The 26,770-nt window shown below is 43.8% G+C and overlaps 1 protein-coding gene across 1 annotated transcript in view; it reads left to right on the top strand.

Moving 5' to 3' along the window:
- Positions 1-26,355, top strand: part of ccdc102a (coiled-coil domain containing 102A) — a 59,524-nt gene extending 33,169 nt beyond the window's left edge. Inside the window, exons 7-9 of the mRNA XM_028577169.1 lie at positions 4,431-4,601; positions 5,114-5,217; positions 23,815-26,355. Coding sequence (XP_028432970.1) covers positions 4,431-4,601; positions 5,114-5,217; positions 23,815-23,947 — 408 coding nt within the window. The 3' untranslated portion in view covers positions 23,948-26,355. The remainder of the gene's footprint in view (positions 1-4,430; positions 4,602-5,113; positions 5,218-23,814) is intronic.
- Positions 26,356-26,770: the final 415 nt, after the last annotated feature.

Genomic DNA, 26,770 nt, shown 5'->3' with positions numbered 1-26,770 from the left:
TAGCTCCAAGTGCAGACTTTCCTTGGCTAATCCTAATGCAAACCTGTGGAAGAGAGCTTTCTGTTGGCTCAAACTTGACCATGACCACAATTAAATTACAGCCTGATAAATAGATTAAAAAAAACGATTTGTAACGGCCTGGAACACAACCATATGTAAACATGCGGACATGTCCATTTAGAGGCCATCACACTGGTCTTTCAGAAAGCAGGGATAGAGAGAGCCATTCCTACATACACTCTCTGTCCTTTACAAGACCACACCTTGGTTGTAATAAGGAAATTCTAAAGTGCTAAAGTGAATCTTTCGGGCCCTTTTTTAATGATCTAAGCGCACGCCGTGAAGCGCCTGGCACAGGTGCGTTTAGGCCGTTGTACAAATCCACTTTTGCTAGTTTGACGGCGGAAAAACGGGTCCGTGCGCCGGCCACATGGTTCATAAGGGTTGTACTTAGTGTCTTCAATAATTCATAGGTGTGTTTTTGGCGTAACATGCAATAAACCAATCAGAGTGTTATCTCCCGTTCCCTTTAAAAGCCAGGCGCGTTTGTACCTTGGCACATTGCTATTATGATGGCTGATTTGTACCGTAATATTTTTATTTGTAATCGTTGGTGTGCTGCTGTGCTTCCCGGTGTGTGTGTGTGTGTGTGTGTGTGTGTTAACAAGCATAGTGTGCGCACGCTGTGCATGAGCCTAGGCTCATTTTACTAATTTGCTGTTAAAATAACAATGAAATGCTGCGCTATTGACTTTAGACCAGGTTTTGTTGGTCAATGGCGCAATCACTTCCCGCTGCCTCAAGATAGCAATACGCCAAGAATGCACCTGAACACACCTCACTGTAAGACCAGCACGCCCATGGGCGCAGGTACATTTACTATTTAAACTACGCGGGCGCTGGACGGGAAATTGACATCTGCGTCGGTCTTAAACTAGCAAAGACGCTTTGGGTGCAAGATAGGGCTCGACATCTCCTAGTGTGCTTCCTTTCTCGCTGACCGTCTCATTTCTATTAGATATGTGAAATAGTATAGTATAGTCATAAACCACAGTGCAAGAGTTCAACCACGCTTAGTGTGTGAAGGTGTGTCAGATAGAAAGCGAAGAATTCTTGCCTCATGTCATTCTCACAAATTTGTGTGCGTGTGTTCAGCCCAGACTCTGACCCATCTCAGAACTCAGCTGAGTTCTTTCTGCATTTCTGTTCTGTGTCTCTGCTTTTTTACTTCTCTTTGCATGTTTATGAAGCGTAATTCATGAAGAAGGCATGCAAATTATTCGCTCAAGTTGCATCATTTTCAACTTTCCATTGACTCCGCCTCTAAAATTTGCTATGCGTTCAGATTGGCCCATTACCCGTACTCATTAACAATGACAATGTGGACTGTTTGTTGTTGAAGGTCTAAGGATGCTGTACGCTTTTGATTTATTTGGATATAAATATAAGAACTTTGAGACATTTTTCATGGACATGGAGCCTGATCAATACATCGGCATGGCCAATGTTATGGGCAGATTTTTACTTCATCATTTTGTTTATATTATTTATTTTCCAGTACAAAAAAATGCCCAAATGTGTTTGAGGCAGTTGTCCCAATTACTTTTTTTTTTTTTTATCCCTCTCAGTACATATTACAGTCATAATTCTTTAAAGGGGAACTATGCAGTTTTTCTTTAGCTTCATTTACCTTAATTGAACAGCTTCAGAGTCATTAGAATGGTTATATGACTTTTTTTAGGGTTGAATGGTGATCGTCTTGCTTCCCCCTAGCGCCTGTGAGTGGAAAAACCACCCTTGCAACTTTGGGCCGCCGGCCTCTGCGTCAGGAAGTATCACGTGATATCAGGTCTCACGATGTAAGAAATTGCTTCACGGCACTGCACACATACAGGAACCGGCTAGCTATAATGGTGCGTTCTTTTTGTCTTGTAATCGCGACTAGTAGCTTGAGTGTGACATCACATCCATGTTGAAAAACGATTAACCGCGGGGTTGTTGCGTTCTTTTTGTCACACAATACTACGAGTCGGAGAAAAGATGGATTTTTGTAACATTTTTAGTAACATTTAGGATTCTATTCACCCAGTTATTGACATATTACACAAATATATTTCACAGTTTGATACATGAAAATTACGTTTTGATTAATGTTAACTTTAGGCTACTGCTCTGCTTTCTGCTCAAGACTCGGCTTAAAGCCATTGTTGTCATATAGCAACCGAGTGTCTCTAGGCAATTTCAGCTGCACAAGCTACAAAATAACTAATCAGGCGGTATTTAACTCATAATAAGACTGTAGCGACATGACCTATAGGTAGCAGTATACAGTGCTATGTGTACGACTTCTTCATTTGGTTACAACAACGACAAAAGTGCTTAAAATTGTTAACTACGTGTGATGCACGACGTAGCCATCTTTGAAAGTGAACTCGGGGTCCTCTGAGTTCAGACGACTTGACGAGTCAGAAAGCTAGGAAAGCATTGTTGGAGGAACAGAGAAAGAGGAAACGGCAGAATGTCGAGGAGTCAGACACAAGTAAACATCCGATCTGCGTTTTCAGAATGGCGAGAACGGAGACAAACAGAAGCCTGCAAATCCGATGCTGACATGGCGTTCTTGCTGTTGCACTTGTAAGTATCTTTGATCAGAAACTTTATCTGCCACAGAGTTTCTTGTCAGCTTGATGTTGGCAGACGCAAGTTGCCTCTGATCCGACAGCGTTCTAAGGCCATCGTAGGAAAAAAAGAATGATGTTACGGACCTGGAAGAAAAGGGCAATATTTTGAGAAAAACCTCCGTGGACATGGCTCCGTGCGTTCGCCGGCTTCTTTGAAAACAAATGCACATGACCAGAGGGAGAAGATGGGATGGGGGAGAGTCGGCAACGAGTTTTTACGACAGCGTTGCCAAATATCTATTCCGAAGCTGTAGGGGGAGCTCTATAGAGAAACCTGCGAGCATAAAAGCAAGATAACCGTGAAGAAATTGCCAAAACTACATAGCGCCCCTTTAATAGCCACTTTTAAAGAGTAACTTAACCAACCCGATCCACAACGGGACGGTTGTGGTTAGGAAAAGAAGAACGGGGGAAAGGAACCATCACACGCGGAACACGCCGACAACAGCGGGACGGTTGTGGTTAAGAAGAGAATAACGCGGAAAGGAACTGCAACACGCGGGATAAGATCCCCGGTCTCCGGGGTGAAAGTCCTGTGTTGTTTGACCCATCCACCACACCGACCAACGTCCCTGTGCGGACTTTCGCCTTATCAATACTACTCGCTACCGTCATCGTTCTGTGATCATGCTTCCCATTGCAATAATTTGCCTTAAAATTTGTAATCGCCACACGAAAAAAACCAACATTATCGTGTCCTGTCCACTACTTAATAGATTCAATAAGGTGACCATATCACAAACTGCCATGAGACTGGGCTGAACTTAACACACTTAAACACTTTTAAAGTTATTAACTTTGCTGTGCAGTCACTTTTTTATTCTTTCTACTGATTGCTAAAGTCTAAAATAATTTGCCGTCATCATTGCAATTATTTGCCTGAGAAAATCCAGTAATTCTGTCCTTTGGAGAAACAAAAGGGGATATGTCTCTGACATTGCCTTGTACTCTACACACCCAAACTACGGGCAACTTCACATCCAAATCATTTTGGCTCTGAACCATGGTTTTACCTTTTTTTGAGAATGCAAAGTGGGTGTTTTCAACGCTGAAATGGGGTGTTGATGTGCTCCTGGGGAGGCAGTTTTGCTAATAAAATATTAATACCGCAACTAATGATATTTCTTTTCATTTTTAATAAACATAAATGAATTTTTGCTCTTGGGATTCCTTGTTCATGGGCAAATATTCACATCGGGGATCAGCAAATATTTGGTATTTTTACTTCATAGGTGACTTAAAGGTGCTCTAGGCGATGTTGGGTGACGGCACTTCTTGGTGACTTTTGAAGTATTTTCAAACAAAACGAGACTAGCTCGCCCCTCCCTCCTCCTCATTCCGTCCCCAACCCCCCACCCCTAAATCCTTCTTGTCGGTTATTGGCTAGAACGCTGGAAGACTGTTGGTTATGTTTGGTGGTGTAGGTTGGCACAATTTCTTTGTGTTGCCGTTTGTGGACCCTAGGCTGTCTACAGAGACTGCGTTTTTTTTTTTTTTTTTTTTTTACAGTGTGTTTAGGGGACAAGCAGCTTGCGGATAGTGAGGAGATGTTTACTGTATGTGACAAAAAAGGTTGTAGCCTTAAAAAAACACGTGACTAACTTAGAGCACTAACTGTTTGAAGAACCGATGATTCGTCTGATCATTTTCGGTAATAAATGGGACAGAAGAGCTGGCTGACCAGAATCAGCTCTGCTTTGGAAACATTCGTCTCTAAGCCTGTCTGCGGTGTCGTCTCTGTCCTTTTAGGAGCTGGCTGACCTCCGCCATGTCCACGCTAAGCTGAAGAAGCAGTACCAGGAGAAGACGGCCGAACTGGTCCACGCCAACCGAAGGGTGGAGAGCCACGAGGCCGAAGTCAAAAAGCTGCGTCTGAGGGTGGAGGAGCTGAAGAAAGAGTTAGGCCAGGCAGAGGATGAGGTAGGAACGTGGCTGTGCATGGATTTGTGCATGTGTCGTTAAAAAAGAGACCGCCATTGCTCTTATCTCTTATCTCTACTATTCCACCAATCCAAAACTCTGACACTCATTCCAAACAACCAAAGACACGGAACAGTTTTTTTTCTGATTCTCTTAGCAAACTACATATTCATCTGCAGTAAGGACAAACATTTATTCCTTATCGTTTTAAATGTAATGTGATTCTACTTCCATGGAGATAACAGACATGATAAAAAAATATGTTGGTGTGTGTGTGTTACCCTTCAGACAACCCTCTCATGTAACGATCAACCCAGAAGCCGTCAACCTCAATTCATAGTTTAGTGAGACTTATCAGATTGCCTTTTACAAACGTGTGTGTGTGTGTGTGTGTGTGTGTGTGTGTGTGTGTGTGTGTGTGTGTGTGTGTGTGTGTGTGTGTGTGTGTGTGTGTGTGTGTGTGTGTGTGTGTGTGTGTGTGTGTGTGTGCGCGCGCGCGTGCGCGCGTCCAGTTGGATGAGTCCCATAACCAGACCAGGAAGCTGCAGAGGTCTCTGGATGAGCAGGTGGAGCAAACTGAGAACCTGCAGGTGCAATTGGAACACTTACAGTCAAGGTAAGAGACACACACACACACACACACACACACACTGTAGCTCTCCTGATCTGTTAATGGTGATATAAACACGCCTAAACATGCCTACACACACACACAGTGGTGCCAATGCAGGATTTTGATTTTGAACAGATTTCGGGTGGTGGGGGCCAGGGCTGGTCTGTTCTTCACGTGAGGCTTTGCCAATTAATTTGCGCATAAAGTGTTGCTACTTTAAAGCACAATAATCACATTTGAGATTATTTCCTGTATTTCACCCCCTACTTGACATAATCCATGGACATGACCTTGTTCTAACAAAGGCTAAGGTACATTTGGTACCGACATGTTGCCTGGCTGCAGTGCATCAGTATAGACCCATGCGCTGGTTGATAGAATTTCAAATGATCAAATGAAAAACATGATGCGACTGACAGCAGTCATCACTCCTACTTCTAATGGAAACTGTATTGCTCTATGTGCCAGTGACATCAGTTAGCATTAATGACCCCAACTGAATGTTATCTGCCATAGGAATATTTGCTGTATGTTTCGCAGTTTTATCCATGTGTATGTAACGCAGTGTGCTTGACTAGATTTTGTTGTGGGAGACTGATTGTCGAACGCAATTTAGAATTAAAGCTGCGAGCAGCAATGGACGGGCCCTCGCGCCTCTGCGCGCGTCGGGGTTACCGGCGGACGCCGCTCCTTGCGACCGTGCATTTGCACGGCACTCAGACGCCGCAAACCGTCACCAATGAAAAGGGAACTCACAGTTCATTAGCTGTGAAAGGGGGCGTGGCTAAAGCATAGGGGGCGGGTCCAACCATCACCAATTAAAAATGAAGCCTCTGCTGAGATGAATGATACCTCACACAAGACTCTACCTTAAATGGGTCAGCATGTATGAAAGGGGGCGTGGCTTAAACATAGGGGGCGGGCAAACCATCACCAATGAAGAAGGAAGTCTCTGCTGAGTTCAATGATACCTCACACAAGTGTTTACATCAATCGGGCCATTAGTAATAAAAGGGGGCGTGGTTTATGCATAGGGGGCGGGCCAAACCATCACCATTAAAGAAGGAACTCTCTGCTAGGTTCAATGACACCTCACACAAGACTCTACCTTAAACGGTTCAAATGTTATGAAAGGGGCGTGGCCTGAGTAAGTGGGCGTGGTCATATTATAGGGGGCGGCTCAGTATCACACGTAGACCACACATTCTAAGTTTCATGCAAATCGGATGATGTTTGTCATATAAGGCACATTTCATATTGCCAGCGGGGGGCGCTATGACCAAAAGTCAATTTTGGCCTGTAGGTGTCCTCAGGCCTGGACCCTTGTCAATCTTGAGAAATTTCGGGCAGATACGACAACGTACACTCAAGTTACAACAACTTCTTTGTTCATCGCTAAACACTCAAAATGGTCGCCACGCCCACACCGTCTGACGAAAAGTTTTTCTTTTAATAACTTTTCATCGTTAAGGTGTTGGGATGGTACAGACCAAGTTTGAAGTCCATCGGATGATATCTCTAGGAGGAGTTCGTTAAAGTATAGCACCTTGACTTTTAGGCCTACTTCCTGTTGCCACTAGGGGGCGCTATGACTTTAAATAAATATCAGCCTTTATGTGTCCTCAGGGGTGGACTCTTATGAATCCTGAAAAGTTTCGAGGTAATCGGACAACGTACACTCGAGTTACACCCACTTCCTGTTTCGGCGGCAAAACGCACAAAATGGCCGCCCTTCCACGGCCAAGAAAAGTTTTTCTTTTAACATCTTTTTATCTTTAACATCTTAAGATGGCACAGACCGAGTTTGAAGTTGATCGGATGAAATCTCTAGGAGGAGTTCGTTAAAGTACGACATGTGGAAATGGCCAAAATCGCACTTATTTCGAACTTTGAAATAAAAATGGCGGACTTCCTGTTGGGTTTAGGGTATGGCTCTAATGAGGTCTTTTGTACATCATGACATGTTACATATGAATACCAAGTTTCGTGAGTCTACGTTAAACGCACAGCAGGGGCTCAATTTTCGTAACTTTCTAGGGGGCGCTAGCGAGCCATTTTTGTGCGCCTATTCCCGAAACCCTTAAAATACGTACATTTTCACCAGACTTGATGCGACCGCCAAATTTGGTTAATTTTTTATGAATATATTAAGCCCCTCAAAAAGCATATTCATTTGACGGGAAAATAATAATAATTCCTTCAGTTTCAATAGGGCCTTCGCCGCTGTCGGCGCTCGGGCCCTAATAATTCATTCAGTTTCAATAGGGCCTTCGCCGCTGTCGGCGCTCGGGCCCTAATAAACTTATTCTTAGAATTCCGTGTCAACAAACCTAATTTTTGAGTTTAAAAAGCAGAAATATGCTATAAAATTGGAATAAAACGCCCAAAATTCAATAAAAGCAGTGTACCGATCCTCTCCGGGAACCATCACCTTATCGTGGTGGAGAGGTTTGTGTGTCCCTATGAACCTGAGGGCTGTGTTGTCTGGAGCTGTGTGCTCCTGGTAGGGTCTCCCAAGGCAAAGTGGTCTCAGGTGAGGGGCCAGACAAAGAATGGTTCAAAAACCCTATGAGCCAACGTAGAGGAGGTGAAGTTACCCTGCCCGGAGGAAGCCCGGGGCCCCCGTCTGGAGCCAGGCCCAGATGGCGGGCTCGTCAGCGAGCGCCTGGTGGCCGGGTTTGCCACGGAGCCCGGTCGGGCACAGCCCGAAGAAGCAACGTGGCAACTCCCTCTCTATCCCATGGGACCACCACCTGTGGGAGGAACCGCTGGGGTCGGGTGCGCTGCTACACGGGTGGCAGTGAAGGTCAGGGGCCTTGACGGACCAGCCCTGGGCAGCAGACGCTGGCTCTGGGGATGTGGAACGTCACCACTCTGTGGGGGAAGGAGCCGGAACTGGTGCGGGAGGTGGAGCGCTACCGGTTAGATCTGGTGGGGCTTACCTCTACGCACAGTCTCGGTTCTGGAACCATACTCCTGGATAGGGGTTAGACTCTTTTCTTCTCAGGAGTTACCCAGGGTGTTAGGCGCTGGGCGGGTGTAGGGATACTCACAAGCCCCTGGCTGAGCGCCGCTACGTTTCAACTCACACCTCCTTTTCGTGCATCCCTGTGGAGGCTGGAGGCATTGAACCCGAGTGGACAATGTTCAAAGTTTCCATTGCTGAAGCTGCGGCGAGGAGCTGTGGTCTTAGGGTCTTAGGTGCCTCAAGGGGCGGTAACCCACGAACACCATGGTGTACTACAGTGGTCAGGGAAGCCGTCCGACTGAAGAAGGAGTCTTTCCGGGAAATGTTATCCCAGAGGACTCCGGAGGCGGTTGCAGGGTACCGAAGGGCCCGAAGGGCTGCAGCCTCTGCCGTGAAAGAGGCAAAGCAGCTGGTGTGGGAGAAGTTTGGAGAAGACATGGAGAAGGACTTTCGGTCAGCACCAAGGTGCTCCTGGAAAACTGTTCGCCACCTCAGGAGTGGGAAGCGGGGAACCATCCAAGCTGTGTACAGTAAGGATGGGACACTGTTGACCTCAACTGAGGAGGTAATAGGGCGGTGGAAGGAGCACTTTGAGGAACTCCTGAATCCGACTAATATGCCCTCTATGTTAGAGGCAGAGCTGGAGGATGATGGGGGATCATTGTCAATTTCCCAGGTGGAAGTCACTGATGTAGTCAAACAACTCCACAGTGGCAAAGCCCCGGGGATTGATGAGATCCGTCCAGAAATGCTCAAGGCTCTGGGTGTAGAGGGGCTGTCCTGGTTGACACGCCTCTTCAACATTGCGTGGAAGTCTGGGACAGTGCCAAAGGAGTGGCAGACGGGGGTGGTGGTTCCCCTTTTTAAAAAGGGGGACCAGAGGGTGTGTGCCAATTACAGGGGTATCACACTTCTCAGCCTCCCTGGTAAAGTCTACTCCAAGGTGCTGGAAAGGAGGGTTCGGCCGATAGTCGAACCTCAGATTGAAGAGGAAAAATGCGGATTCCGTCCTGGTCGTGGAACAACGGACCAGCTCTTCACTCTCGCAAGGATCCTGGAGGGAGCCTGGGAGTATGCCCAATGGGTCTACATGTGTTTTGTGGATCTGGAAAAGGCGTATGACCGGGTCCCCCGGGAGATACTGTGGGAGGTGCTGCGGGAGTATGGGGTGAGGGGGTCTCTTCCCAGGGCCATCCAATCTCTGTACAACCAAAGTGAGAGCTGTGTCCAGGTTCTCGGCAGGAAGTCAAGTGAGGGTTGGCCTCCGCCAGGGCTGCGCTTTGTCACCAATCCTGTTTGTAACATTTATGGACAGGATATCGAGGCGTAGTCGTGGGGGGGGTTGGTTGGGGGATCTCAGATGATGTGGTCCTGATGGCATCATCGGCCTGCGACCTTCAGCACTCACTGGATCGGTTCGCAGCCGAGAGTGAAGCGGTTGGGATGAGGATCAGCACCTCTAAATCTGAGGCCATGGTTCTCAGCAGGAAACCGATGGAGTGCCTACTACAGGTAGGGAATGAGTCCTTACCCCAAGTGAAGGAGTTCAAGTACCTTGGGGTTTTGTTCGCGAGTGAGGGGACAATGGAGTGGGAGATTGGTCGGAGAATCAGCGCAGCGGGTGCGTTATTAAATTCAATCTATCGCACCGTTGTGACAAAAAGAGAGCTGAGCCAGAAGGAAAAGCTCTCGATCTACCGGTCAGTGTTCGTTCCTACCCTCACCTATGGTCATGAAGGCTGGGTCATGACCGAAAGAACGAGATCCAGGGTACAAGCGGCCGAAATGGGTTTCCTCGGGAGGGTGGCTGGCATCTCCCTTAGAGATAGGGTGAGAAGCTCAGTCATCCGTGAGGAGCTCGGAGTAGAGCCGCTGCTCCTTCGCGTCAAAAGGAGCCAGTTGAGGTGGTTTGGGCATCTGGTAAGGATGCCCCCTGGGCGCCTCCCTAGGGAGGTGTTCCAGGCACGTCCAGCTGGGAGGAGGCCTCGGGGAAGACCCAGGACTAGGTGGAGGGATTATATCTCCAACCTGGCCTGGGAACGCCTCGGGATCCCCCAGTCGGAGCTGGTTAATTTTGATCGGGAAAGGGAAGTTTGGGGTCCCCTGCTGGAGCTGCTCCCCCCGCAACCCGATACCGGATAAGCGGACGAAGATGGATGGATGGATGGATGTACCGAACCTTCATTTTACTTGAGAAGAGCGTTTTATGGAACCATTCATGTTCAATTTAGGCAATTTGGTTGAAGATCTCTTGGAACGTTCTTTGCGGGAGGTCGATCTTCATGTTTGGATAATGTGTATATTTGTGTGTGGTGGATATTTATGTGTTGTGCTGTAAGATGTTGGTGGGTGAACATGCCGGGAGGTTTGGTTTATTGTTAGTTAATGTGACTGACACGAAAATATGGCCTGGCAGCGTTGCATTCCCCCCTACTCATTTCCGTGTTCCTCCATGAAATCAAGGCCAGGGTAAACTTTTCACTTTGTTTGTCTGTCTCCACCAGCGGAGCACTGAACGGGATTTTCGGTAATAGCTGAATGTTTCCTGCAACAAAGCACTCGCCGCGTCTCGCTCGTCTCTTTTCTTTCTCTCTCTTTCTCCGCGAAACGAAGCTGCGTTCAAGTGCGGTTGGAAACGTTGAGTTCTACAAATGCTCTGACGGAAAACAGTCATTGTGAAATATGAAGTCTGACTGTGCTTTGTTGGGGGGTTTAAGAACACAACAGGATGTCACACAAAATGGACCGTTTCATTGACCTGATCTGTATTGACCATGAAAATGCAGATCTTTTTTTAACTTGGATTTTCACTTTTGTTATTAAAATCCAAAAAGACATTGGAATATCTTAGATGAACGCTTATGCCAAAATATATTTTTTGTTCTCTACGACTGGTGCCATGTTCAGCAACAGCACTCCCACTCCCAAACGCGCCTCGACACCCATGAAGGCACTCACTTAAAACACACCGTGTTCAGTTCAGGTTTGTACGCGTGTGTGGCGGTTGTGTGTGTGTCTTTGTGTGTGAGATGTGAAGCAGACAGCCTACTTGTAGCTCACTGTGAGCCTCAGCACTCACTGCTCTTACTATTTACAGATTAGCGTTTTCTGATTTGTGTGTGTGTGTGTGTGTGTGTGTGTGTGTGTGTGTGTGTGTGTGTGTGTGTGTGTGTGTGTCTTTCAGTTTAGCTCTCACACTCTCAGAGCTTTGCGCAGTCCTCAGCACCTCGCTCTCTGCCTCTCCCTCTGCATTCTCTCCATGTTATCCACGTCGTTGCTCTGCCACCCAACAGCCAATCGCAGAGCTCCCGGTCGCAGGTTACCCTAGTAACAGAGAGCTCTCTTGTTGCTCTGCTCTGTGGAGGAGTGACAGGCGGGTCGGCATGGTAACGGCTTCCGAGACTGACACAAATCTGTGTGTTCTTGTAGAGGGTGTAGCTTAAGCTTTTCTTCATTCTGGATTTGTTTCATTCGGTTTCTCATAGACTGCTTGACTAGGGTGTGTGCGTGTGTGTGTCTGTGTCTGTGTGTGTCTGTCTGTTTTATTCTGCTGAATAGTAGAATAGTAGTAGTAGTAGTAGTTTAAAGTAGTAATTTAACGCTCATGCTTCATGTTGATGGATGGCTGTGTTCTGACTACATCACTTGGCAGGGCTGCTCGATCATGGGAAAGCACAATTTTTTAACATGATAACTCGACGACTTTTGGAAATATTTTAAATTTATTGAAACTAGAGATGCACCGATTACAACTTTCTAGGCCGATTCCGATTTTTCATTGAGTTAGGCCAGCCGATACCGATTTTAGCCGATTCCGATTTCATTTTTTCTAACCACTTTACAGCACACACAAATATTTATTTTCTATCTTTTCTTTAATACAACATTTTGCACAGAACATAGAACATTTTTTGAACAGATATTGGCCCACTATAAAATAGAACTATATAAATGACTCCTGGTGTGGGAAATTCACACACATCTAAAGTGCAATGTTAGAACCATTTCCTTCTTTTCACATCCAATATCCAACTAAAAAAAATGTGATTTTGGTTTTTGGTGGCATCCCTCCATGCCCTACCTTTTTCCTTGCACGTGTTGCATATTTCCAAACAGTTGACATGTTGCAGGTTAATTCACGAGGTTCCCTACATGTGCGAGAATAGCGTGACACACGGTGGAAAAGTTGAGAGAAAGGAAAGAGACTGTGCTGTCGTGTGTGTGTGTGTGTGTGTGTGTGTGTGTGTGTGTGTGTGTGTGTGTGTGTGTGTGTGTGTGTGTGTGTGTGTGTGTGTGTGTGTGTGTGTGTGTCCTTGAGAACTGTAACTTGTACAACTTATGTTGTCAGTTAATTGTAGCATTGACCGGCATGAAATCGGCATATATGTCAGATTGACCTGCCGGTCACCGGTCATGGCCGTGCACGTGAAAACCGGCCAAATCCGGTCAACAGCCGGTCTATCGGTGCATCTCTAATTGAAACAGTTAAACAAAATAACAGTGAAAATACCTCGAACTGTGGCATTTCCCTTAATACTTTTCCTGTTTGCTTTTTGAATTCCCCTTCAGAACACAAGACTAAACAAGAGTTTACTAACACAATGTCATGTGCAAAAAGGAAAGTCACTTGATCACATTGTTTTTGAGATCATTATGCACCGAAATCGTGATCAATTGCTCAATGAATTGCACAGCCCTATCACTTGGTCGTGCAGGCGTGCTTTGTGCCATGTGCCACTGTCACATGTTAACATACACAGTGTGCGTGACAGTCTATGTGTGTGTGTTCTAGTCCGTATAATGCAATAGTGCACACCATGATAGTAAAATCTATTCTGCTACTTTATTGTTTACAGTGGATAGTAAATGATAATGGGTAGAGGTCTCTCAGTTATAAGGATATGTTCAAATTTTCTCCATAAAAATGTAATGGGAAACGTCAAATTATTGTCCTATCATTTAGCCTACTGTTCAGGGGTTTGGTCAGGTGCTGCCATATCAACTATAAAGAAATTGTAAATTGCTCAGAATAAGGCCGCACGCTGTGCCCACTCAGATCAAGCGTTGATGCAATGCATGGCTGCCTATCCTGGTTAAGTGTAAGGAATAGATTAACTGCCTCATTGCTCAACTTTACTAGAAATATTTTAGAGACCAAACAGCCGAGGGTGCTGTGTCAGCATCTTGGTCTTAGTTCTGATAAACAGGACTACAGCACTAGACATGCTACGGAGGGCCGATTCACATTACTTAAGGTAAGAACAAACAAAGGGAAAAACACAGTAGTATATAGAGCCATGATTAATTGGAATGCATAGGCATTCTATGTCATGTCATTCAAGAAAATAGAAAATCTCAATTTAAAGTATTACTTAACACTGCATGAAAAGTGGGATTTCCGTCCCCGTAAATGCCTGTAAACGCCCGGAAATCCCCCTAATTTTCGGCAGTTATCGACAATTTACAGGCTGCGAACGTCACGTTCGTCTGTGCCACATATTGTCGGAAACGAACCATGACATATGTGGAGAGCCCCCGCGGAGGTGTTAGTGGATCTAATTAGAATATGAATAGGCGACTGGCCAGAGAACGTCTGGCCAGGCTGGAATTTCCTCACTCGCTATTGGATGAAACAACTACTTTTAAACAAGAAAAATCTCTCGTGATTGGTTGACAGGTCTGTCACGGGTTAGGCTATTGGTCGACCTGGGCCATTATTATTATAATAATAAAATTATATATAATAATAAAATTATATATATATATATATATATATATATATATATATATATATATATTTATTTATTTATTTATTTCATATATGTTATGTTGTATATTCATGTCATGATTATCATAGTTAAAATGATTTGCCAGGAACATGCTGTTTATTCAAAGATAGAGCTTTATTGACACAAAACACAAACTCAATCAGAAAAAAAACTGTGTACAAAGCATCGGAGACACAGCACACACAACAAATATCCCTCGCTCACGAGAAGCAGCACCGTCCACATCTAACCCACGGCCGGCTCGGAGCTGTTGGTAACCGGCAGCATTCAGTCTGAATTCGGTCCATTTAGCAGACGTCTGTGGTGCGTTGTCCTGTAGGTCTATGGTGGCGCACTTCCAAATGTCCACCTCACCCGCAGCCAGCACACTCTGTCTCGCTTCCAGCAGCTGTAAAATCAATCAATAAAGACAATCAGTACTGTGTTATATACTGCTTACGGACACAACACATCTATGAATGCACCTGAAAAATATTCACATTAACCAAATGGATCTAATCTTACCCTCTTTTCTTCTCGACCGACTCCGAGCTGCCGGCGATGCCACATCTGGTTGTTTCTACCTGAAGTTCCTGCGTGCTGTCTCGTAATAGGTCTTACAGGCAGCTGAAAAACAATTATATGAGAGTGGTATGAATAAAAAAAAAAAACATAAGTCACAGTAAAATTAAACAAGGATCCAGATAAAACAGTACTTACACACAATGGCGTCATTATCAGCGTCGTGTAAATCTGGACTTGCAGACAGCTCCGAGCAAATATAGGTCACAGCCTCGTTATGAGGCGAGGTTAGTCTGTAAAAAAAAAAAAAAAAAAAAAAAAAAACTGACTACAGAATAATTAATGAAGTTCATTCAATGAAAGCAGAGTGATAGAGAGACAAAGAGGGGCAGATTAACCAGCAGGGCGCGAACAGCGCACATACTGGTGTGGAGGTGAATTACAGTGGGTTATAATGGAATACTGGGAAAGTTTAATAACAATAGGACAATTGAAGTCTAGATTATGAGGCCATTTCAGCAGAGCCAACAGCTTCATATGCCATGGACATGTGAATATGGTACTGAATTTGCCAGTAAGATAAATGGTTGGGACCCTGTCATGCAATGACACAGCTGATATGCTTTATGTGAAGCACAGTGTTCTGGTGTCAGCAGAAAGACAGTTCTTAAAAAAACTGTCCAGTGGTGCCTCTGTCTCCATTCCACCAGACAATGTTGGATGAGCAAGACCAAAGAAAGGTCACTGTAGTCATGCCACTATGCACAGTGGTTGAGCTCTAGGACACTGTGAATGAATCATGGAATGCACATTTTACCTTTGTGGCAAAGCCTGATTAAAACTAATTGTTGAAATAAATTATTTTGAGTATCTTTTTTACATAACATTATTCATTACTAATGACATACACAGTAATTAATCTAGCATACTTTCATTAAATAAATCAATTCAAGCTAAAATTGAAGAGTCTACAATTAGGCTATACTGAGTCTGATCTATTTTAAGAGATCTTCTTAAAATTAAGTTAATACCTTTTAGAAAAATGTCACCTGGGGTAAAACTCCCCCTGCTGCTACCCTGATTTGCATTTGTATAGCTCACAGCGTTGTCATTTACATGTTAAAGCCTCCCCTAGAATTAGAGGGAGGGGGGGTCATGGGGGGACAACTGCCAAGCAAGGCCCACGTCAATTTCCGACAATTCACGGCAGTTTTTGGTGTTGCTTGTAAATTGTCTGTAAACAGTCGTAAACCTGAAGTTCTACGACAATCTACAGTGCATACTGACGAAAATCCCACTTTTCATGCAGTGTAAAGGTCCCATGACATGGTGCTATTAGGATGCTTTTATATAGGCCTTAGTGGTCCCCTAATACTGTATCTAAAGTCTCTTTTATATAGACCTTAGTGGTCCCCTAATACTGTATCTGAAGTCTCTTTTATATAGACCTTAGTGGTCCCCTAATACTGTATCTGAAGTCTCTTTTATATAGACCTTAGTGGTCCCCTAATACTTTATCTGAAGTCTCTTTTATATAGACCTTAGTGGTCCCCTAATACTGTATCTGAAGTCTCTTTTATATAGGCCTTAGTGGGCCCCTAATACTGTATCTGAAGTCTCTTTCCCATAATTCAGCCTTGGTGCAGAATTACAGCCACTAGAGCCAGTCCCACAATGAGCTTTCCTTAGGATGTGCCATTTCTGTGTCTGTAGCTATTGAGGAGGAGAGAGGGGGGCGCAAGGTGGAGGGTGGTGGGCGTGGCCTTGACCAACCTTATGATCTCATAAGGAGCAATATTCCAGATTGGCCCATCTGAGCTTTTTTTTTTCTCATGTGTGCATTTGCTTGGTCATATTATCAGTGATCAATGTTATAATCTCATCTCTACGTTCTGTGAATAATTTAAACTAGGTCCTGTGTTGTAGTGTGTTGTGTTGAATGTTGTTATGTCTTGTTATTATTATTATTTTTGTCGTTTTTCTTTCAGTGATGTATTGAATGTTGTTTTTTGGTGGTTGCACAAGTTTTTGGGGTGGACTCCAGGAAGAATAGTTGTGGCTATGGCCCCAGCTAATGGAGATCCCAATAAATCAAATCAAATATGCTCAGTGTTTTCTGTTTTAGGTGAAGCACAACAAAATCAGAAGGGTTTAAAACTGTGTCAAGATGTTTGAAATATGAACTGATATGTATTGGCACAATAAATTATAAATAAAATAAAATGCTTAATTCCACCAATTTAATCCTGGTGTGACTGAACCCAAAGGGCTACACAGCTGTCTGCTGGGGGGTTGCCAAAGCTGCTCAGCACTAAAACTGTGCGCGCACACACACACACACACACACACACACACACACACACACACGCACACACACGCACGCACAAGCGCAGCCTTTCTATCAGCGGTTGCTCATGTTTCTGTCTGTGGAACATGATCTGGCCACACTTTTTGTTTTTGCAAAAGCCATCGATTCTCCTCATTGCTCATTGAAAGAGTGACCACAACACAGCTTGAAACAAATGGATGGCAGGCATCTCTGTCTCCTCCAACCCCCTCCTGATTCTCTCTCTCTCTCTCTCTGGCTCTCTCTCTCTCTCTTTCCTCCCATCTTTCTCTGTAGGTTGATTTTGACAAACAGTCATTCATGTCTGACTGTCAGTAGAAAAGCTCTTTGTAGCTGAGCTTAAGGCTGCACGATATGACCTAAAATAAAAATCACGATTAATTGCACATTTTACCTCGATAATGATAAATGAACGATCATTTTTTTGTGAATCGACGATGGACACTGCGTTTTTTGTAATAATAATTTAAAAAAAGCGTCTTTTGCATGGTAAAAATAGACTACACAATCTATTTCTAAACCGCTAATTAACTTGTTAGCCCTAACTTTGAACCAGCAAGTTGCGTTTGAAGCTCCTCTTTTTTTTCTGCTTGTGGAGAGCTACGTGATAACTATATTGATGAGGACCGGCGAGTTAAATGGGCCGTACGAGAGTAAACCAGGCAGACACACAACTGACAACCTGCCATAGGCGCGGGAAGTGGGGGGCGAAGCTTTAAAACTGCGATGACAATAAAATGATAGCTTATAAATGTCACTGGTTGTTGTTTCCGTTCCACGACCTTTTGTATGTCATGTTTGGGGTGTGGGATGAAGAGAGGGATCATTTTAGTCATTTTACAATTATTTAATTTATCTTAAGTGTGTTCTGTCCAATCAGGATTCGGCAGACAATGGCGAATCAAAGTGGCGACGGGAATTTTTTGAGGCAGTGGATTTAATGAATTCGGAAATGGAGCGCAGATTCCATCAAGCTGGCTCGTCGACAGCTGCAAAGAAGGAGAAAGCGCTGCTGGATTTTGCAAATGGCCTCTTTTCAGATGCTGACTTGAGTAACCTTCAGCTTCCGCAGATTGACATCCCTAGGCCTGCAGCTGAGGATGCTGGGTGGCCTCACCAAACAACAAGCATTCCACTTAGTCAAAGAACTTGCTCGCTTTATATCAGCTCTACATCCACAAACAAGAGGGCTCTTCACCGAGGTGGAAAAGCTGATCCACTTGTGCCTCTGTTTACCAGTGTCTACTGCTGGCTCCGAAAGGTCTTTCTCAGCTCTTCGCTGCCTGAAAACCTGGCTCCGTAGCACTATCGCTCAGAGTAGACTTTCATACACGGCATTGCTTCACGTCCACAAAGACATTTTGGATGAGTCTGGATATTTAAGCTCTCATGGCAGAGTTTATCAGCCGAACTCCAGAGCGTAAATCTACGCTTGGTGTACCGAAATCATGGTAAGGTAGACATGGTGTCTAACATCTCTGCGTCTTTTTCCTGCTGCCGTGCAGGCCCAGATGGTAGCCTATATTTTGCCTAGTATGATTGTGATTTATGTATGCCTATTATAAAGAAACAAATAGTCTGTAACTTTTTAGAATTTGTCACATACTCTTGGAAAAGAAAGATTTTCCAGTCTGTTACTTTGTGGCACTTAGGACTTTTTTGGGCCGTTATGCGGTTTATGAACACTTAATCTTACTTGTGGTTGTTTTAAAATAAACATACATTGTCATCTAGAAAACCGATCCTGGTGCGTCGAGCTCCTTGTTTTAACAGACAATTTGATTATGCATGTATTGCTAATAATATATAATTTACATTGGTTGCACTATATAAATAACATTTTAGTTTATATGCACGCATTCACACACATATTTAGATAGGCCTACTTTTTTTCATCGCTGGTTTTAGGACTTCGCTGTGCAGTAGGTCCTATGTTGGGATATAGTATGTACGCACCGTCAGCTCAGTTGCACTTCATGGAGGGGAAGGGCAAGTGAGATTTTAAAAGGAGACAGAGGTAGAGGGGTTCTGCAGAATACGGAGCCTGTGTAACATAGTATCTTTAGGCTCTACGTGGACCGTGGACATCTAACTCACTTTTTCAGGCTAAACTCCACTACCACGGCCCCTGAAAGGACCGTCATCTGGCGGTGCCTGTAGCCGGCTCACAGTCACCTATTGGCGGCTAAACAACTGCCACTGGTAACCGGCGTCCCGGAGCTCTGTAGCGGCTAAATACAACCAGCAACTGCTGCTCAGATTTGATCGTTCTATGGCACTATAGACTGTTCACGTTACAGCGCTTTACTTAGTTCAAAATACTTCTATTTGAGGTGTATAATATATGGTCTATTGGTGAAGTAGCATTGATCACTTTGAGGGGGGAATATAGCAGTGGTAGGAATATGTAGACCAGAAAGGGGGAAATTCCACCCATCCCCCCCCCCCAGAAAAATCGCACCCTGCTCTTTAGTATCTCCTTTTTATCCTGTACTACCGTGTTTATTGCTAAGAGCTTGTTTTCTCATTTGTGCAAAGTTATAAACTGTAAAATCAGACCAGTTCTTTGTTGCAGTAAGGCAGCTATCACTGTGACTTTTTACTCCATCTGTGGTCAGCTTTAGGTCATGTGAGGTAGAATTAGGGGTTTGGGCGATATGTGGAAATTTTCCAACCGGCCACTATCATCCCACAAGCGCCGATTGCCGCTATATCCGGACATGTGCGTGTGCAGCAACTTCACACCTTTTTAAACACCAGGTTATGTCAGAGCCGAGGGACGCAAACATGGATGTTGTCAAGACAAGGTTCAAATTGAGTTAGAATGTGTAAATTGCATCTTGACAGTGCGTTCGAACAGTCTTGGATCAGTGAAGACACCAACTGAAATGCAGACGAGGATTTAAATTGCATTTCAGAGAGCTGAAGATTTGGCGCCTTCAACCATCAACCGTCCTGACAACTGGTGTGTTCAGGGAAAACGAGGACAGCAAGATCTATCTTCAGGGTCGGTTTTATAATAGGCCTAGCTTGCATCTTTTAAATAAGAAATCAATAGTCATTGCCTTTTTAATCAATTGGAAATGCATACAGCTCAGGGTAAAATGAAATGTTTTTTTCATTTTGTGGCTCTTTGAAATCAACTCTGGATGTAGATCACATATTCCCTGTATTGTCATTTGTCTCAGCATGAATAAACCCAAAGATATAAAATATATCAGCTCCTTGATGTCAGGATTTTTCCTGGCTCAGAATGGGCCTTTTGCATATTAAGTGGAGGATGTGGGGGTCCTCCCCCAGGAAATGTTGAGCGTCAATCACTTCATTTCCTACATTCTGATAAATTTGTATGCACCAATCTATGGTGGAAACATGTTCATGTGAAGGATAACACATAAGATCAGGAGGCAAGTGACAATTCAAAATATGATGGACTATAATGCAGTAAGGGGGCTTTCACATCAGGGACCTGGGCCTGGATCCAAGTACACTTGAAAAGATGGTCTCGACCACAGTTTATGCATACTCCTGTACGGTTGCATCAGATGTGGAAACCAACTGTAGCAAAAACCAAGGTTGTTCTACCTTCCTTGCCAAAAACACAGAAGTGAACTACTATTTAACATGACTACGAGGAGATTGTAACCAATTATGAAACTGTCTTAATTTAAAACTGATGCCTCTTCATCAGACAGCAGTGCAAGCTCATCGTAGAGTCCGGTACAGCCTGACTCTGGTCGGTAAAACTGAGATCCAATTAGCGCTATTTTTTTTTTTATTTGTTAGGGACCATGTACAATTTTGAACATGAATGTTGCCATTTGGTGCATTGTACCAGAGTTAGCCTAAGGCAAATTTACATCTGCAGTCCCTAGGCAGGATACGCTAGCTTTACAGCTTTACAGCAGAGTGTTCAGGTCCATTCAAAACAATTTAACTTAGCTGGCTTATCAGTGCCAGCCGCATTTGTAAAATATAACAGCTGTGGATGAGAGGGGAGTTGACAGTTGGAAGTAAAGACATTTTGGCGCTGGTGATTTTTCTTTGGAGCTGGCTAAAACCTCTTTAAGGGGTGCCACAATGCAGGAAAACCCTTGACTTTAGCTTTAGTCAGTTGTTATGGTGTGTTCTCCATGTATTTTAATGCTTACTTCTAATGTAGAACAGGATTCAGTACTGATCATTGTACCCATCTACCCCTCGATTTGTACCAGTCCTTTGACTGTTGTCCCAATCAATTTACCTTATAATGAGATACAGTATTTAGCACAGAAGCTATCGGTTTGGAAAGCCTGTCGTAACTCTGTTGGCTGAATTGATTTTTAGGTACTTTGAGGTATATGTTTTTTTTAAGCCATGCTAGCAGTGGGGCTCTAGGGATGGCAGTGCATGTTGGTTGTTGAAATGTCAGCAAATAGTTGAAGGTTTCCATGACATTTACAAACTATGCATGGCCCCCGGAGGCAGAAATCTAATGACTTTTAATCTGGTGGCATCATCTGGTCCAAGACTTCAGTTTATGGTGAAGCTCAAAGCACCACTGTGCCTATGTACAGCCTCACAGAGCCGCTTGACACCCATCACACATTGAGGATACATTTACATTGCTACATTTTGGTTTCTTTTACTAAGTTTACACCTTGCATTCACACTGCTCTGGTGTTTCAGAGCCCCTAAACCAGAGACATTTGAAAACACTTAAAGGACAATTCCAGCACAAAATGAACCTAGGGGTTAATGACACATGTGTACCCAGTCGACCGTTCTCTTGGATCTGTTTTCATGCTAATCGAATGTGTCTCTAGCTTAACCAGTAACATAGCTCAAACACGTTCATTCGTGGTTCGTCTGGTCATGACGTCCAAGATGGCGCCCGCATCTGTACATGAACGCTACTGTCTTTATAATCTATCTTTCTTAATAAACTGTCTGTACACTTACAAAGTTCTCAATGCTTTGGTTTACAGTACATGTAGGGACCCTCATTATGCTACCATGGAAGTGTGGTGCTATTTTGAGCCTTGTTAGTTAGCGATTTACCCTCTGCCCCGAAGGCTAGCGTTAGCAGCTAAGCACCAGTTTTTAGCATGAAAACATGTCCCAGAGAACGGTCAACTCGGTACACATATGTCATTAACCCCTAGGTTCATTTTGTGCCGGAATTGTCCTTTAAGACCTGGTTTTGGTTTGGAATCTGCAGGGTTGTGTTGCCGTCTCAGCGCCCGCAAACGGAGACCTTTGACAACACCGACACTGATGCTAACGTCCTTCTGCCTGATTGGGTCTTATCAGTCATGGTGTCTCGGTCTCTGAGAATAAGCTACTAACGTTATTATGGCAACGACCAGGATTATACATGCTGCCTCCTGTTTATCAAGGGGGTAAGCGTCTGTCAACAACCCGTAGCTCCTATGGCGCAATTTTAATGCTAACAAGCACTCACCCGCCGTTAGCATTCCATTGACTGCCATTCATTTTGGCGCAACTTTGACAGCAAATAACTTTACATCTGAAGAGGTTAAAGACTTTATTTGTGCATAATTTATTTCTAAAGCAACACAACAATGTATAAAAGGCTCCATTACCTTGTATCTCACATTATGGCTCCTTAGCAGGCGTTTTTGTAAAAATAGGCTAACGATTGTGTCATAACCACGCAACTTACTGTTGCATAGTAGAGGAACAGTTACAGTACAGGAGAAGTTCGCAGGCAGTTTCGACTCACATTAGCTGTACAAGTTTAATTACTAATGTTAACTAGCATTTTAGTTAGCAATAATTAGCCTGTGCCAATGTTATCTCCTTACATATACCTACGCTCTTTGTCTCTGCAAGATTGGAATGATTGAGATTTCTCTTGGCACAGCTACCAGAAGACTTACAACTTTCAGACACGTTGCTCACGTCACATCTACGTCGTCTCTCTCAGTTGGAGGCTGCGCAGTAACGCTCAGCCATCACCGGAAATGTGCTTCAAATATCCTTCACTGGTCTCCGTCCAGAACAACGGGATCTGTTGGTCCATTTTATTTCTTTTATGTCTATGCTTTTTATGCCCAGTATACGAGAATGTTGATGAGATATTTTGGTTTGGGAGTGTTAGTTCAAAAGGAGATTAGTTAGTTAACACTTTGCACGGAGATCACTTTTGGCTCAAAACTTGGCTTAAAAACCAAAACGTCGCAATGTAGATGTAGCCTGAGTGCGTCAAGGCACAGTATAGGGGTGAATGGAATGGTGGGTTGAATGGAATTCAGATTTTACAAGTAAAGGTTTTATTTTCTGGTACCGTAGCAAGTACTGTCCAGCTACTGAGGCCACTCAGACGCACTCCCCAGTTTGTTATTTTGATGATGACAAATGAGAAAAAGCACAAACACTCTCCATAACGTAATCACCGTTAACCCATCAATAAGAAAATCTCCCAAAGTTCACAAACACCAACCACAAGGAACATTCTGTACGTCCAGTTACTCAGAGTCTAGTCAGAGCTCTGAGGATCACGCAGCAGAATTGATCATTGAAACTGTGTTGATGGACATAAACTGTGTTCTTTAGTCCTAAAAATGATACAAATAATGACAAAAAATGTCAGTTGGGGATTTTGGGAACGCATATTTGAATGATATCAATACAGTACTTGGGCTAAAAACAAACCAAAAAAACAGCCATTTCTCGGCCATTTCCCGGGATTCACGGAATATGGGCTGTCTATTTCCCGGGATCTGATTCATCTCATTTTTGGGAAAAATATGAAACCCTAGTTTATATCTTTGCTGTTGTATTTGCAGTGTGTACATCCATAACTGTCTTATTTGGCTTGCCTTTCTCTTGCTGTTTTTGTGTGTAATATCCCCAGTACACATTTATACACATATTACATTTACACACACACGGCCGTGTGTCTAATGTAAAAATGATATGCAGTACTGTCATATTCTTCAGCATCGTAATGCTATTTTAACACCATTCTTCATCATCTCTCTCTCTCTCAGACTGCGACGGAAGCAGCAGAGTCCTGGTCTGTTTGGGAAAATGCGATCAGCTCGATTTAGTCCTGAAAACCCAGACGGTCCGACCAGCGACATGGACGAGGAGGAGGAGGAGCTGCAGCTCCAGATCCCATGAGACAGACACACACACACACACACACACACACACACACACAGTGATACAGGATATACTTTTACACAAACATATAGAAGTTGCATACTGTTGCTCTTGGGGGGAAACTTTGTATCTCAAGAAATGGTCACATTTTGCTTCAGGAAGCAGCCGTCAGGCCCAGCTGGTTCTTAAAGGACCAGTCCAACATTATGGGAGATATTTTACCCAGAGTCAGATCAAAAGGTCAGTATCACTTTTACCTCTGCATCCACGCGTCCTTTTTGGATGCAAATGTTAGGCAGTTCATCGCTGCTCGCAATAATCAAATTATCATCAAAAACAAATGAACAAAAAAAGCAAAGCAAGCCTTGTCAAACAAAGAGACTGCAAAGATGCCACACAATTGTTTATCCGGACTTTAAACGTGAAAGAGGTAACGTGACAAATTTTCCACCAAGCAGCAATCACACACCTACGGTAATCCTCACACGGAACACACACACACACACACACACACACACACACACACACATTCTCATACACACTAAGAAAAACACATGCTTGGACATACAGGCGCACAGCAGCAGGCTCAGCAGGCATTTGACAGACATTAACAGGATGTCCGGTAGTGTAATGCTGAATGAAAGGATCTTTCTTCAACTTCCACCAAACCACTCTGGCAGAGGCCGACCCGTATCATCCTTTCAGTGTACTCATTCTTACCTCATATCATCATAAGCGTTACACCTGTTGCATCTGAACTGTGCTACTGTATTCAAACAAGCCCCAAGCCCACATCTACATCACCAGTATTATTTCCTCATAGCGTGTGCTGTGAACAAAATGCCTTTCATGTCCCCCTGAGCTTGCAAGTGTTGATATACCACAAGGGAATATCAGTCAGAAATTTCTTCCCGATAAAAAAAGTCTATGTCCCACGTATTTCAAGTTCACAACCAATGCTGGGAGCACACTACACCTTTCCACTTTGCTTCATAGCAAATGTGCTTAATGCTGCCCTACTGGCAATCTATCATTAGCCCATTTTCAGTTTTAAAAACCTGCAACCTGCCCTCGAGGGCTGTGTTCACATTTAGACATGAAAGAAGAATACATAAGAGGCACAAAAGGCGCAAATCAGTCTATGCATTTTTCTATACCCAAGACCGGAACCCGGATCTTACCTTTCAGACTCGACTCAGACGATCCCGCGTGCTACTGCCGAATTTGAGACCTGAACAAGAGGTTTTTGTTATTTCCTCTCCAAAGACAAATGGGTATATGCTTGTTTTGGAAAGGCTTTTTACACACATACAAATTAATGAAAAGAATATGGCCAGCACCACACACACACACACATATATAACATCTACTAGCCAATAAGCCATAGGTTTAGTGGCAGTACACACCTGTAATGTGATCTAATGTTGCACTCTTGTCTGAAGATGACAACGGAACGTACAGTTGAATCTCTCAGTATTGATCTGCCTACCCCTGCAATGGTGTGCATTTAAAAAAAAAACAAAAAAAACAGAGGGAAAGGGATGAAGTGTACATCCTGCAGCGTTTGAGGGAAATGTAAACTAGATGGAGAAAGGAGTAAAAGGCCTGTAACTGTGGGGCACTTGTGTTCTCATGGAAGTGTGCTAAGCCTGATCGTTACTTTAACGATGTAGTGTGTTCCCAGCGTGACTGAGGCTGCTCCTCGACAATAAACAAATGTAACAGTACATAGATAATATGTACGGAAAAAAAAAAAGCTTAGTAAGAGAATGTACAACATCCTTGTAAAACGAAGAGATTGTGGGATGTAATGGATGGTTGTTGTTAGTAAAAAAATCTCTTCTTGTTTCTTGTGAAGGAAAATATGCACCTGTGAATGTCCACTAAAGGGCCCGGTCACATCAGCATTTACAACTGCTTCATTTCCTGAGAAAGTCCTATTCATTCAGTCTGGGTGGAAAACACCTCCAAAAAAAGCATTTCGACATCACTGAAACCCAGGCCAGTAAATTTCCCGTAGGCTTAATTATCCCCGGCGCCTTTTAAGACGGCCCGTGTGTTCAACAGTTGGGGGAGTTTTTGGATACGCTGCGTGTTGGACTGAAGAGTTTAATTTATTTGTACAAAACTTGGTTGGGCTAAATCTCTCGCCTGTGAAAGAGCTCTAGAGTCTAGCACAGGCAGGGATGGATGCAGTTGTGAAAGCAATAAAACATTCATTTATCTTCAACCGCCGCCCACAGTCGCGCTCTGCCTCGGCCTCAACTCTTGACGCTGGAAGGGGACCAAGATATTTTTACCGATCAGGATTCTAAACTATTTATGTTGTCGTTGTTATGGTTTAGTTTTTATAAATGATCTGTACCACAGTGGTTTTGTATTAGCTCTATAAATGTCAACTGTACATATAAAAGAAGCATGAGTCACTGTGTCCTTTTTTTTTCTCTCCGTACTGTATGTATTCATAATGCGTGTGTCGGGGTAATCTTCTCACTTTGTGCCTTGTTGCTTGTTGTTCTCCTCAAGGTTTCTCTAAAAACAGGCATTTTTTTCCTAAATAGGCTGAGTAAGTGATTTCTCACACACCAGCTGGATACTTGAAGATTTTGCCATGGGAATGTTGGTCATGTCCATGCTTAATCTAATCTTAATTGCAATTTAGACACTAATTGCTGCCAGGATATTTTCAGTGTGTTCATTAGACGTGAAAAAGAGGAGAAACTCCTGTTCTAAGAATCCGCCAAAAGAAAAACAACTTCTATAACATGTAGGGGACTCACAAGAGACAAGTGAAATCAGTATGGTCAACATTGAGGCAACAGAGGCCCAGGTATTCTGACC

This window comes from Perca flavescens, chromosome 1 (genome assembly GCF_004354835.1).
Source record: "Perca flavescens isolate YP-PL-M2 chromosome 1, PFLA_1.0, whole genome shotgun sequence".
Classification (NCBI taxonomy): Eukaryota; Metazoa; Chordata; class Actinopteri; order Perciformes; family Percidae; genus Perca; species Perca flavescens.
The sequence above is the reverse complement of the archived record's forward strand: the minus strand, read 5'-3'. Positions and strand labels throughout refer to the sequence as shown.